Source organism: Phyllopteryx taeniolatus, chromosome 4 (genome assembly GCF_024500385.1).
Source record: "Phyllopteryx taeniolatus isolate TA_2022b chromosome 4, UOR_Ptae_1.2, whole genome shotgun sequence".
NCBI classification, from domain to species: Eukaryota; Metazoa; Chordata; class Actinopteri; order Syngnathiformes; family Syngnathidae; genus Phyllopteryx; species Phyllopteryx taeniolatus.
The window spans coordinates 32,116,625-32,132,326 of NC_084505.1; the positions used below are offsets into that span (position 1 = coordinate 32,116,625).

A 15,702-nucleotide genomic window follows, 5' to 3' on the forward strand; every position below is an offset into this window, starting at 1 on the left:
ACAAAAAAACATAAAAAAATACCCTTCATACAAGTGTTGAGTCATAAGTTACATTTTGATTTTCACAAGAAAATTAAAACATTTGACACCAGAGGAAAATAACCAAATTTTAGATTAAAATTATACTTTATAAAAAAATAATAATAATAAAAAATAAAAACTACAAATTCCATCCATCCATTTTCTGAGCCGCTTCTTCTCACTAGGGTCACGGGAAACTACAAATTGTTATAGTAAATTGATCATTGCATTATATTTTTAAGATTAGTATGATTGTCAGAGGAATTCATAAAAACTGAATGGACCAATGATTTATTTGTAAATTAAATCTGACACGTTATACAGTATTTATCAAGGGCGGACACCTTCTTTTTATCCACCTCCTTTGACCATTTCAGCTGACAGGGGACACTGGTGATGACTACTAGCAACAGATGTAAACACACCTCTTTACGTGTACGTGTAAAAAATAAAAATAAAATACGGAAACAAATATGTTGCCTTTTTTTAATGAACGAAATATGTTTTTATACATATTCAAACTTTGGTCAACATGTAAAACAGACAGAAAGCAGTGAAGTGTCAATGTTGAACAAAACCATCTCAGGAACAATTGAACAAATTTGTCCATTTTTGGAAATCGTAAAGCAAAGCAAGAGGCGAAATACCCCAATACCAGGTCCACTTCCCCTCTTTTGGCAGCTGTGAGTTATTTTTGGAAGAGAAAAAAAAAAAAGGTAAAAAAGCTGAGACGAGAGGGGTGGATCAACCCAAGAAACAATGAACATTCTTACAATAAACAACAATAGCGGCGAATAAGATGAGGGGAACTGGCTTCACTTCCACCAAAGCTGCTTTGTGTGATGACGATGTCATCAGGGGGAGGAGCTTCAAACCACCAGCACGTCCAGATGAAATGTGGACACACAACGAGACCAGCCTGCCTCCTCCTGACGATCCTCTTCGTAGGTCGTTTTTTAATTTTTAATCTTGCCGCCGTCGCCTTCGCTTACCATACGCTTGCGCCCTCTATTGGGAACAAAAATAAAATAAAATAATAACACAGACATGTCGGTGGAATGACACAGAGACATGACGGATAGTGGAACTTCAGAACCCATTCCGATTACATTCTGCAAAACAGTAAAGCTATGTCATCCGTGTCTGCCTAAAAAACTCCGCTAAGAACTTACAAAAACAGGTTGCTGTTTTTCAATGTAATCTCTGCCTGACAAAGAAAGTGAATGTAGAACCATTTCTTGTCGCAAAATGTGCCTTAATTTGTTATATTTTTGTCTTTTTGATGTTCATGCTCTGAAATATGAAGTTTCTCACTAGTTACACAGTAGTCCCCCCCCCCCCCCCCCCCCCCAAGTAATTATTTAAATGACAATTTTTTTGGCAAATTATTTTATAGTAGCAGACGTTTTACTCGACTGCAAAAAGACCTTGTTGTATTGCACTCTGTGTGTTGGCTCTGTACACAATCTCGTTCTTTTGCTAAATTACAAACTTCTGACCATACGCTCCTTAAAATGTTAGCGTTTATTCGGACTCGTTCCCCCCGCCGCTCGAGTCCCGAGGGTCCACTGCACAGTGTTAAAATAAAGATACTGAACCAACCTGGAGGGACAGGCGTCTCTTAGTTGCTTGGTGATGACAGACTCCTGGTAGCAGAGGTCCACAAACGTCTCCATGATCGTGTGGGCGTGCGGCACGTCGAGATTTATTTCGGGGAGCTCATCGTAGACCCGCTGGAAGCCCTGCAGATGGAAAAGTTGAAAACATACAAGTGTTACCAAATGGGTCAATAATAGTTATTATCGTCTTCCTACGGGACAACAGGCTGACCCTGTTCATCTGATCCACAGTTAGGTGGCCCGTTTTCCAGAGGGACTGCAGCAGCTTGATGATCATGGGGCTGGCCGCGTCCCCTTTGGACTCCAGCACCATCACAATAGCCTGAAAACATAACGCAAACGTTTGTGCTCAAGGCTCACATTTGATTTTTGAAACGGACAGATGGGCCAGGTCATTCTTAATTATTCGTAACAAACGCCATCATAATTAACTACCCAATTACAATCCTTATGTTGACAGTGTTACTAATTCAAGTTCCTTAGTTCAATTTAGTAGTGTTCTGCTTTTTTTAGCCCCCCAATATCGGTATCTGGCCCAAAAATCCCACACATAGCTTTCCACCATTAAATTACATAAAGCGGTGCCTTGGGATACGAGCGACCCACCTTACAAATATTTTGATACGAACGCTGCATTGTAGCACTAAACTCAGTTCAACTCACTTCACATTAAGTAACAGTTAAAAAACAAAAAAACAAAAAGAGGCTTCAAGCTGTTTAATGCCACACCCAGTTGAGGTTTACTGTCAAACGATACATGGAGCAAAGAGAATTACACATTGTGTATTTAAAACAACTGCACAAGCAAAAGATAGATTATACAGATCATATATAAAAATACTCATAGGCATATACAGTAGTCTTCGTTTGCGTCCACATGACTGTATTATGCTGTACTGCCACCCGGTGGCCAAGGTGGGCACAGCACATTGAACTGATTGCAGCATTGAATCATGATGCATCAACTTACATTCTATTTAATTTGTTTTTACAAAGTACATTATTATAGAGTACTATTAATTATTTGATTGCTTTATGTTTTTACAAAGTACAATAACATACAGTACCATTTTCCCAGTATTTTCTGGTTTCATTTAAATAAGGCCATAACCAACTTTGCAATAATATTGCCTGCATTCTGAAATATTTCCATATCCTCCTCATTTAAATTCAGTGTTTTACAAATTAATATTGAGGAACAGCCAGTTACAAAATGATCGCTCCAGAATCTGGGGAGGCATGGGCATTTATTTTTATAGACGCTCTGCCACACAATGTTCTTATTTATTTGGGATTGATCGGTTAGGAATTGTACTTGACAAATGAGAGTTTAGTCCCTGCCAAAAAAAAAACAAACAAAAACGAACAGTCGTTGGCATGTAACTGAATGAAAGGATATTTTGTTTCAATTTTTGTTTTGCACTTGGCAGGCCGAAAGGGGAGATTTCCTGGTACACCGACACAATTTCATGAGATCCAATATTGGTTGCTTGATTATTATTATTTTTATTTTTTAGAGCTAGACTATGCGGGTTGACATATAAATGTAATTTGTCAAAACCGAGTCATGGGTTTTGATACCTCGTAGACAAGCTCGTGGTGAAAGTGAGGGACCTCCAGTTCTCGCAGGCAGCGCTCGGCCTCCAACACATCTCCTGAGGTCAGGTACTCCTTCAGCAGAAGGTTCATCTGGAACAAGAATGCACACTTGGTCGCAGTTGAAGACTTTTAGGTTCGTGTGATGTTTCCACAAGAATTTGCAGCAATTTCTTTTGGCATTCTGCTGTGAATGCTTCCGGAGTAAAGGCACACATTTCTCCTGTTGAATGCTGTTTAAGGTACATGGAAGTGCACGCATATTTGTAAAATATTTACTGGGTTTATTTTAGTCATGAGAGCAACACCTGGTAAGAGTAATGGGTTGGTATGTCGATGACATTTTCATGCAAAAATGTGTTTTTGGGTCACTGCATCGTCACATTGTATATTGACTATATATACCGTAATTTCTCGTGTATAATGTGCATTCCCCCCCCCAAAAAAAAAATTGTCAATAGTGCACACTATACATAGGTATAAGGGCAAATGGAAAAAACGTTCACATTTTATAAATGTATTCCGCCATCAGGTGGTTATGAAAAAGCTGTACACTTTCATTCCAAAATTCCACCGCCACCCAGTGGTTATAAAAAATGTTTAGCCTACACTTTCATTCATATATGACTGTCATATGTACATATATGACTGCCTATATGTACAGTTGTGCTCATAAGTTTACAAACCTTGGCAGAATTTGTGAAATATTCTTTTGTTTTAAATACGACTGAACAACAACCATCATTAATTTCTTAATGGGTATGTTTTGTTGAATGATAATGCTTTTCTGAAATGCTTGACAGTTTAATTTGATATCCCATTAAAATAAAAGTAAATGTGTTTCGCCTAGTCCTTCATGTTTTCTTTCAAGAATTGTACCCATATTGCAAATTCTGCCGGGGTAATCAAACAAATGAGCACAACTGTGTGTTTTCTCATTTACTAAATAAAAGTAGGGCTGTGAATTTCAAAATAAGAGCAAGTAAATAAAAAGAGTATTATCTGTTCAAAAAAAGTGCTTAACTTCAGAATAATTCTTTGAAAAAAACTAACAAAATACAGATAATACTTCATGTTTTGATCATATGGCTAGAAGCAAAATCATGCATTGTAAAAATGCATTATACATGGGTAGAAGGGTTTTCCAGAATTTTTAGGTCAACTTTGGAGGTGCGTATTATACATGGGTGCACACTATACATGAGAAATTACAGTAATCATAGCTCTGTAAACCCCTCATCAGGGGCTTTAATGGCGTATGACTTTATGTGGTTTGTTGTAAATGTTTGACCTTGTTACGTGTCAGCTATGCCCTAGGTCAGAGGTCGCGAGCCACATGTGGCTCTTTTGAGGACTGCATGTAGCTCGCAGATCAATCTTAAAGGACAATTCTTAAGACAATAAATAATGAATAATTAAAAAATATAAAAGAGTCATGCATTTTTTTTAATCCATCCACTTTTTTACAGCAATGAGGGTGGTTGGAGCCAATGCCAGCTGTCCTTCCGGGTGCAGCCGAGTCAAACACTGAAACAATTTTAATTGAATAATGTGGTAGCCTACCCGGGTCATTGTGAGGTTACGTAAACTTCCCTCCTTTTAATGAAATAGTCAGGTAGCTTTTGACAAAGAAAATGGAGAAACGAAAGAGCTGAGGAGTACTGTACATTTCACCATGAATGGACAGAGGTATTCCCCTTTGTGGAGAGAGCAGGTTCGGCGGTGTGCCTAATATGCGATATTAAATCAAATAATACAAAATAATTACAGATCTAGAAATCCCTCATCAGGCCTTAAATATGAGATATGACTTGATGTTGTTTGCTTCACATCGTTTTTTTCACCTTGTCACTTGTAAACTTTGATTGAGGGGCACCCTATGCAAATTAAAGTTAGTCGCCACTAAAAATGAATAAACCTATAGCCCTACTATGTTGTTTAGAGGCAATATGATCAAAATAATCCGTGAAAGAATTATTCTAAAGGGAGAACTATGATCTTTATGGAGAGTGATAGAACAAGCAAAGTGAAAAATAAAACAAAACACTCCAGTCAATTCCAAGTCACGCAGATAGCGAAGTAAAGCGAGGTGTAAGGGTGCCAGAAGCCTGAGAGGTTTAAACAATGCTGCAGTGAGTGAGTGCAAACAGTCAAAGTGCTTTCCTTTGTACAAACCTCACACTCACTCTTGTGCAACCTACGCTCCAATTCATGCGACAACACCCAAATTAGCCGCACTGAAAACCCGGTCAAAAGACGGCCGTGGCTTTGCAGGTGTGTGTTTGTGTACCCCACCCCCCCCGGATTGAAAAGGCACACATCCTGGTGGGGAAGGTATTCTGCTGACACGGCAACAAAGCAGAAGCCCCCACGCATTGTGTTTGTCTTGCAAAAAGTCCACACAAGACCGTGTCAGTCCGTAAACACACTCGAGTGTCTCCTAGGAAGTAGACACGTCGCAACAGGGTTGGCAAACCAGGCAAAAAAGGGGGCCCCGAAAGACGGCTAACATTGGTCCATATCTATGCGCCCCCCCCCCCCCCCGCCCTCCACATTCACAATATGCCACCCACCACACACAGACACACACTTTTACGTAGCTTTGGCATGTACTGTATATGAAATGCATTTTGATGTATGCGGGACGAATTAGTTGGTGCTTGTAGTGCAGACAGTGCGAGTGGATCTTAAAATTGAAGCCACAAAACCGCTCGTGTACACGGAGTTACTGGGCTGATCATACCTCTTTGATGAGATGTTTGACAGGTCGGAGGCCGCCGCCCACCCCCCACACATTGTCCAGACGCACCATGGCCCCCTTGATGGACAGCAGCACAGCAGCGCGGTCTAAAGCCACTCTGACCACAACCGAAAATGGGGTCGGCGTGAAAAACAGCACAAAGATGACCTGGTGCATTTCATTTTTCCTATATAGAAACTCCCACTGCATAATATGCAAGAAAACAGATGTTGTTCATATCACATAATAATTTCAGAAGGAATATAATGTTCACCTGGCATGGTCACAGTCCACTTTGCCTTTGTAACAGTCCAGGAAAGACATGGGAAGAACGTGATCGGCTATGGCTCTGGCTATGAACTGGCCCAACATCTGGCATATGTAAGAAAAAAATTTAATTCAAATGACAATATAGCAGATGCACAGGAAGAAGAAAATAATAATCAGACATTCAGCAGATTTTTATAGGGGTATTGTACAGTTCATTAAACCTATGGAATATTTTAATGCAATTCGTCCTCACGTAAATATTTTTTTTATTAGGAAAAAAAAACATCGCCTGTTTGCGTTAGTTAGGAATATGATACTTTTGACCTTTGTAAGTCGGTGGAATTCAAAAATAATTATTTGAGACCAGATGCATTTTTGCACAGGATACATTTATTTGCATAATTACTACTTTTAAAGAATTTTTCTTGTAGCGCAGGTAAGGGAACTCATTAGAAGAAGACTAAACCCACATACACACATACCGACTCGGTCTGAATATGAGCAAAGATTAACCTGAGATTTATCCTGTGGAAAACAGTTAGACGGTGAGAAAACTTCTATTTCTTCTACTACTATTTCTTCTTTGTATTTTCCGGCACTCTTGATGCCCTGTGGCTCCACGCTGCCTCTCATAGGTCAGTCATAGCACTACACCATTACTTTATTTATAAACTAACACAAGGCTCAATTTACAGGGGCGTGTACCTGCGGAGCCTCAGGCGTGTCAAGTATGAGGTCAGGCAGGTCTTTGAGCATCCTGTCGAAGGCCCGCGCCATGTCGCTTTGTGTGAGCAGCTTGACGGACAGGTCGGACAGCAGGCGGGAGGTGAGCTCTCGGTGGCTGGCTTTGCCTTCCAGGGACAGGGAGACGGCCACCGAGGAGAACTCATACTTGTGCGGGCCCAAGTTGAGTTCCTTCAGCAGCATCTTTGGGAACATGAATCACTGTGTTGGCTATACATTTGGACACAAGATTAAGTACACCTGAAAGCGTTACATCTAGAGTTGGGGCAATACAAATATAATAGAATATGTTTATATGTTTATTATTGTGGTTGCCCGTATGCAAGTGTACCTAATGATGTGTCCACCCAGTGTACAGTGAACCCTGCATATCCGCGGTTCAGCATACAGAAATATGTGTATTAACAGACAATTTTTTTAACCCTTTTTAATCTCGGCTATTCGCTGTTTTTGTGCTCAAAAGTGCCAACGCGATTTGACTGTATTCACTAGCATTTATTATTGTGTGTAAACACCAGAAGGTGAGTTTAATGATGTCATGTTAGTTTGTGCTAGCGTGTTAGTTAGGCTAGGATATCTAAATCGTAATAGTAGTAGTATGTGCGTTTGTGTTGAATAATTTGCTGAATCCAGTCGTTTGTGTAACAGGGTCCATGACAGGAGCGTCACGAGGTTTTTTGTTTTTTTTTGGCTGGGGGTCAGTGGGGTTTTATGGCCAGGATGTGAGTCAACATAGCAAGCAAGCACAAATTTCACAAACAGCTAGACTGAGAAATTGCTTTTCAATGTTTTTGGACAAATTAAACATATAATATTGCTTAAAAGTTTTAGGCCACCATTAGATTTTTTGTGTTATGTCAGTCTGTTTTTGTTTTGTTTTTTTTTTAAACACATTGTTACGCACATTTCCTTTATCCCTACATTGATAATAATTTCACAAATTACATATAAAGGGCGCATTCTGTGCTGGTGCAAAAAAGGTTTATTGATCACGGAAATGATGCTATGACTAACCTGGACCTCTTTTGTGTCTCCATGTTCAAAGTATTCCTGGACGATTGGGTTGACCATTTTCCCCAGGTCCCTCTTGTCCACCTCCGGAACAACTTTTGCATAAACCGTGTCTCCCTTTAAACGACAAAAAGATGCATTATTAAAACAGCACAATTGAACGAGACGCAACTATGCAAAACAATACTTATTCACATTCACGCCAGCCTCATTTTTCAATGCAGACTGTAATTTAGGCACCTGTCTCACGAATACTTTCGAAGGAGTATGAGGGTCAAAACTAGAAAAGAAAAAAAATACCAAATTAAAATAAAAAAAAAATTAAGATGAAATCACAGGATTTTAAAGCGTAATTATTAAAGTATAAAAACTAGATGAAATAAAAAGAGAATAACTTGAGAAAATCTTGAAATGTGCAATATTATGAGAATATTGTTAAAATATATATATATATATAGATATAGTAGATATATATGGTGTGTGTGTAGTAGTGTTGTTGTTGAGGTCTGTTGATAAGATTTCTCAAAAGATAAAAATGTATAAATAAGATTGGTAGAACGGCCTGTCTTTCATACAATGTCCTGTACTATCTGAACTCTTCCAAATTCAACCCTGACGTTTATCTTTACGACTTGGCGTCTTTCCAAAGACATGGTGACCTTGGTGTGTGTCAGGTGATCCCCTTGGTCAGCACACAGCCCATTTGTCAGTACCGATGTGTCCTAGTTTCCCAATTACACAGTACCGGTTCCAGTGTTCCAAAAACTGAGGCTGAAATTACTGTTATCAACTTATTTTTTTCCCCTCCTTTCTTTTTTTAACTTCGCTGCAGAAGCGCCATTACCACTCAACTTTCTTTCACCACCACTTTGAGCCTTTGCTTGATAACGTGGTTAAAGATTGAAAGGTTCTGTTGACTGACATGCGACACAGCCATCTGGATAGCAAGCTCATGTGACACATGTTGGGTGGAAAAACAAAGGTGCTTGGACTAAGGATGCACCGATACCAGTTTTTTTGTTTGTTTTTTTTTTTCCTCCGGGCCCAGTATGAGTATTTACATCATTTATGCTAACCTGAGCAGATTCGTCGTAGTTGGGGTCCTGCAAATCAGGTTCCTCATCCTCGTAAACCATCCCAGCGGCACCCCAGACTCCTTTACCGCCTGCACCACCTGCGGAAAAAAAATAATAATAATAATACACACCCATACATTCTCAATGTTTCTATGACAATTTAGAATAAAGAAAAATAAAACAGTGCGTTTGCAACACTGCATGCAAAGGTGGGTAGTAACGTCAAGAGGCACAACACCCCCTGGCCTCACATTGAATCTATTTGAATTGAATTGGTTACATTAAAAAAAAAACACACATGACAATATTAATATATGTTATTTTCATATAACAATATTCAATCAAATGCAAAAAGCACACTACTTGAGGTTTAATTCATCACATACATAATACAATACGTAAATCGCTATACACGACTACAAGGTGTAATGTTGCCTAACTCCAATTACTCACAACTAGTTAGTTTTAGTTTTAGGGTGTGTCTTGCAATAAAGTCTGTTTCCACAAAGTAACCCTGGTGGGAGGTGTGTGCTATCTTTTTAATGAGTTTGAAACTGATTAGTTAGTTATGAACACAGCTACATCCCCAGTTATAAGAGGGTGTGCACACTTTCAGTTGTTTATGTTTACTTAGACTTCATTGTGTCATGTCACAAAAACAGGACATACAGTCTGGTCCGGGAAGTACCTTTTTTCGGCAGGCCTCTGCCTTTGCCCGTTCTGGATTTGCGGTCATTGGTGGGGACTTTGCCTTTCGGACTGTTGGGGTCCGCACCGGCGGTTTCCCCGGACTCCGAGAGGGAGTCGCTGGTGGAGTTGCGGGACGACGACTTGCGCAGGCGCCGCTTTGCCTTGGCCTTGAGCCTGGCCTCGTGCAGGGCCTTCTCTTGGGGCGTCCAGTTGCCGTTCACCTGCGCCTCGTTCAGCTCGTCATCGTCATCGGCGTAGGGACGCTCCGCCTCTTCCTGCTTGTCGTTGCGAGGAAACGTCCCTGTGAGTGGACAGGCCCCCACCAAATGTTAATGAGGTCGCGCTCTCACTAGAAAAACTATGCTCAGTAGCGCACAAAAGTATTCAGTCATTTATATGAAGTCTACCTGCATTTAAATATTTATTTTCATGCCCAGTTATACTGTAGTCATTAGCACATTCCTAACACTATTCATTTGTTATTACTCAATCTGTTATTTTCCACCAATTTTTTAACAAATGCATTAGCATTTCTATATTTGAGTGCATTAGTTTAACCAAACATGCTGTTATGTACACCTGAAATTTGTCCCTCCAACAATACTGTGGCTCTCCCCCTCCCGCAACACGCATTCATTTGTCACATTCTGAAGAGAGCTACAGTAAATGCAGGCATGTATTTGTTTCCCCATGTCCTCAGTAATAGTTATTATACAAAAAAATAAGTATATAACACTTGGGGGTGGTCTGTGTGTGTTAGTTGATGGGTTACAAGCTACCGTAACATCAATGCTAATCTTCTTAGCATTGATTAACGTGTTCCCTCTGCTGGTCACTTATTAATATTACGGTTTATAGGCTGTACATCAATGCACCAACATTCCACAAGACCCTGCGATGTGACTATTGCACACATGTAGATTGCTATAACGATGCTCAAACGATATATTGTGCAGCCCGAGCATCGATGCTGTTAACGTGTTAGGAATTTTCAATTATACGTTAGCATTAAGCCTTTCTTAAGGCAATGTAGTTTCGTTGTGTTAACTACACAATGTGTAATTTTCTGTTTTATGTTGAGTTTAACAGTAAACTTAAACTGGGAGTGCCATTAAACAGCTGTAAACCTTTTTCTTAATGAATTGCTCACTATTTGCCAAACTGACGCTTATTGTAAAGTGAAGAGAGTAGTTTGCGATCGCAAGTCAAAGCAAAAAATAAATCCAAAAAATTGTCCGAATGACGGTGGGCGACTGGTTAGAGCGTCTGCCTCTCAGTTCTGAGGATCAGGTTTCAATCCCCGACCCCGCCTGTGTGGAGTTTGCATGTTCTCCCCGTGCTTGCGCAGGTTTTCTCCGGGCACTCCGGTTTCCTCCCACATCCCAAAAACCTGCATGGTAGGTTAATTGACAACTCTACATTGCCCACAGGTGTGGCTGTGAGTGCGAATGGTTGTTTGTTTGTATGTGCCCTGCGATTGGCTGGCAACCAGTTCAGGGTGTACCCCGCCTCCTGCCCGATGATAGCTGGGATAGGCTCCAGCAAGCCCGCGACCCTAGTGAGGAGAAGCGGCTCAGAAAATGGATGGGCGGATGTCCGAATGACAGCTCGAAAAACTCATAAGTCAGATCACTTATATCTCAAGGCAACACTGTACGTGCCATTTTTTTAACCATTCAAATTTGGCAGGGTTCTTAACAACGCACTTCTCTTTGTTGTGTCCAATTTATTTATTTCCGCTTACCATGGTCTTCAAAACACTGCCTGTACAACACAGTTTTGTATTCTATGATGATTCAGTTTGTGTACTGCATAAACAGCGATTAGGTGGCCAACGTGCTCATTAAACATTTGTGAATTTCAAGGAATGAAGCGAGTATGTGTGTGTCGCAACACAGGCGGGACTGGTGCGTTCCTGCAGGCGAGGGAGGAGGAGGGGGCACAGAAAAGGGGGAACATATGGTAAAGAAACGCTGACGCCTGTTTTTCTCTTGGTTCGCTCCCGTCCTTGCACGGTCGCCTCGTAGCGGCTGACCTGACTACATATGGCATGGTCGTGGGTCACGTGACCCGCTCGGGCGAGACTGGGGGTGGGGTATAATGAATACTTATGCAGAGGCCTAAATGATAGTGTGAGCACTCACTGCGCTATATATTACTGGAGGGTGGGAAGAGGTCCAGACCACAGATAAAACTAAATCCAGACTCTCTCCTAGAAAGCCAATAAGGTAATTCACAGAATTTTAGTCCTTGAAACAAACAAAAAGGAAGCAACATTGCACATTTAACTCTTTACAGCCACACCCCACGCCTCAGGAGTGCATAAACAAGCGCATTCTTCCACTTGGCTTGTTCCTTCCCTCCCATACGTAGATCACGCGGTCTGTCACTGGCTGTAAATTAGTCGACCAACGACGCTGTGCCAAAACATGTGCCCAACCAATCAGGGTACAGTAGAGAGCTGCGGGGGGAGGAAGAAGAAGAAAAAGTTTTGCCTAAATGGGAGTTGCGCAACACGTGTTTTGCAGTCAGGCAACTTTCTGCAGCTGTTCGAAACTAAGTCACACTTGAACATAAATAGCCAAAAAGAGGAATAGGCAACCTACTGCACGTGGGCCATATAGGGCAAGAGCATTTGATTCGGCCACACATAAAAGTAAAAACAAACTAGAGAATGCAATTTTGGTTGGAATTACGTGTGGACGCATGAAATGAAATGCTGTGTAATTAAGTGAATTGTTGAAATGTTGAAAAGAACAACGCTAAAGTTAAATTGTTTTGAATTGGTTGAGAAATGTGCGTGGATATCCGCATTTATGTATTGATTTTGTAATCGACAATGTGGAAATTGAGCACTTTGACTTGTGTCAATTCAGCCTCAGAGTCGGAGAACGCGCTCAGACTATCAATACATTCGTCCAAAGAATACAAAAGGGGAAGAAGTCATTTCAAGAGGGCCATTGCATGCAATGCTTGTGCCCAAACAAAACCCCAGAAGAACTGTTTTTAAAACCCCCCAAAACATTTAAAACCACAAATGCTTGACATCATATCCTTGCATCAGAGGTTTTCATAAATTTAGTATCGCCCTTACAGCACTTAATAAAAACCCCAAAAATTAAACATAAAATAAAGTTTACCTATTGCTGCATATACAACAAGATCTTAATTTCTAAACAGATGCCCCCTGCCCCACTTTCTGCATGGCAGCCAGCGAGATGTTGACAACATGTTTGCCTTTTTTTTTTTTTTTTTTTTTTTTAAACAGCGTTTACAGTAGCAGCGCTGGCGGAAAGGAGCAGGAGCTAAACACAGCCCTCCTCTCAAATGACATACTACTAGTCGACTGGATGTTACAAACTTATGGTACACTTTGGTTCAGTGAGCAAATCATACAGATACCTTCAGCGCATGCGGACGCGTTTATCACGCAGAAGGAAAAGTAATTGCCACTGAATGAACTCAATCAAAACGTTGCATGTGGGGGAATGGATAGAACATTTTATAATCTGCATATGATGAACAATGAGTGTCATTTGTCATGGGTCCACGTGAAGTTTTTTTATTTTTTTTTTTTATTTAAATCCCCAAGGACTATTGGGTTATTCAAAGTTCACTTCAAATGGAAATGCTACGAGATAGCGTGAATGAAATGTATGTATGTTCATGTCAAAATACAATACTTCATGTTTATGATAACATTAAAATGTTTTGATCAAAAAGATACCAAAAAAAAAAAAAAAAAAAAAGAGAATGTTTGACATATTCCTAATTCTTCTGGTGGTCAAAGCAGCAGCTGTCAGCTTTACAGATGCCACGCCTGCTCTGTGGTAAAGACGCCATAACGGGGTGCAACGATCAATCGACAAATAATCGATTAGCAAATTAATCAAGAGCTATTTTGACAACCAAACAGTTTTCAATGCAACATGACACACTACAACAAATCCTCCTTTGTTATTTGGGCATCTTAATAAAGCCTCAACCACACATTCGCCCCCTGGTGGTTGGCTGACTACTGGTTGAGAAAACGCGTTTTTATATATGCAGCAAAGGCCGCATTTTAAACGTAAATATTGCCAACAATCAGGCACACTGAATCGATCAAATTTTTATTCATTATGTAGCCCTAACTATTGCAGACACACATTCCGCGTGTCGCAGAGTTCGATATCGGTCAATGTATTAATAAACACGTTTAATCCGTGTCTTATTAACGGCACAATCTGCTGGTTATGTTGCTAATAATACGTTCCTGACATTTACGTAACATTTAAACACACTGAAACGCGATTATATAAGCTCCTCCCATTGGAGCAATGGGCTGCGCTTCTGACGTCATGTGCACGGAACGGGTTTTCGTATGACGTAAAATGACGTCGAGTGTACACAAATTCAAATCAGTTCCCTCGATGGCAATGAAAGCGTTGCTTTGTATCTTGGAACACCGTCGCACGAGTGTGGGCAGACATGTTTGTCAAGGCGGAAGTGAACACTCCGGGCTCGTCCAATCAGCAGGCAAGGACGTTTGAAAAAAAAAAAAAAATAGCCAAACAATGTCTATGTCGGGAGTCAGTTAGTGCACAAGAAAATTGAGTTACAGCGGTAAACGTGCAATATTACGTCAGCATACAGTGGTAGTTGTGTGTGAAAAAGTGATTGTGGTAGTTTGGGGAGGGGGGGGGGGGCTGGTTCTACGGAGCACATGGTGCAGCATGCTAGTCGTGCAGCCCATCCCATGCACGGACAATGGGGGCGGCCAGAGCTTGCCAGCGGGCCCCGGAGCGAGTGGAGGTCGACCCCCAACCCCCCGGACACCCTAGCACTGACTCACCGTCTGCTTGTTGAGCCGAAGACCGAGCGTCCACTTCGGTCGCCATGACGAGACTTGGCTGGATAACAGTCCCCCGCCCCCTTTATCGTCCTTAGTTCCACCAGGGGACCAAAAAAAAACAACAACAACTCAAAAGCGCGGAGGAGGACGTAGATTTAGTGTTTAGCAGCGGCTGTGGAGAGAGCGACGCAAAAAAGCGAGCAGGGGAGCTCCTGAGGCCGAGCACATTTGAGCAGTAAGATAAACAAAGTCTTGTTTTTAACTTGGAGGTAGCGAGCGCGGTCACGTGGGTGCGCGTGGAGGGTGGGGGCTGGGTCCTTCCGACCAATCACAGAGCAGGAGGGAGGGACATCGTCATCGTACTGTTCCCCCCCCCCCCACAGACACACAAATATTGCACGATAACACACGATAGTAATTTTAGCAATATATTTAGACAGATTAAAAATCCAGTGGCAATTTCAAGTGGGCTCTCAGTCGCGCGAGATGACTGGGAAGCACATTTGTGACGTTTTGTTGTGGTTCGACTTCTCGCCAGCAGATGGCGGCCTAAACAGATTGTGCTCGTGTTGGGCCCGTGGCGTTTCATGCGGTCCAACAAGCGTTTTGACTTATCAACATTGGGCAGTTTCCCCCCTAAAATCGGTGAATTAAAATGTATTAATATATTTATCTTATGAAGTAATTAGTTAGTGATTTATTGAACATAAAATGATCGTAAAATATTTTATTTTACATGTAATATTTCTATTTATTTCATGAAATAATTTACACTGATTGCATTCGTTGTAAATGTAAAAACAATTACAATAATAATTTGTTTTATTCATCAAAATAATAGAATTTAGCTTTTGAAAAACATTTTTACAGATATGAGTACTTATTAGTTATTGTCAGTTGCTACTATTCAAAAGGTAATACTATATTATATATTTATATATTATATTTTTCACACTTTTAATTTCAAAATGTCTTTACCGTTAGGTTCCATTTTTTATTTTTTTAATTTTTTTATTTTTTTTACAAATGGCCCTTCTATGTCATTCCAGCTGTTTTTACTGGAGGGAGCCTCATTATGTTGTTGCAGCACACCAAAGGTGA

General features: G+C 40.7%; 1 protein-coding gene across 1 annotated transcript; it reads right to left on the reverse strand.

Annotated features, from left to right (window-relative positions):
- Positions 1–493: 493 nt before the first annotated feature.
- Positions 494–14,862, reverse strand: pdcd4a (programmed cell death 4a). Its single transcript, XM_061771776.1, has 11 exons — positions 14,602–14,862; positions 9,766–10,068; positions 9,078–9,175; positions 8,005–8,118; positions 6,952–7,173; positions 6,251–6,348; positions 5,980–6,094; positions 3,222–3,329; positions 1,852–1,962; positions 1,624–1,763; positions 494–1,029 (listed from the first exon to the last, which is right to left on the reverse strand). The coding sequence occupies exons 1-11, from the start codon at positions 14,645–14,647 to the stop codon at positions 978–980; spliced, it is 1,407 nt and encodes a 468-aa protein (XP_061627760.1). The 5' UTR covers positions 14,648–14,862; the 3' UTR covers positions 494–977.
- Between the last annotated feature and the right edge of the window lie 840 nt (positions 14,863–15,702).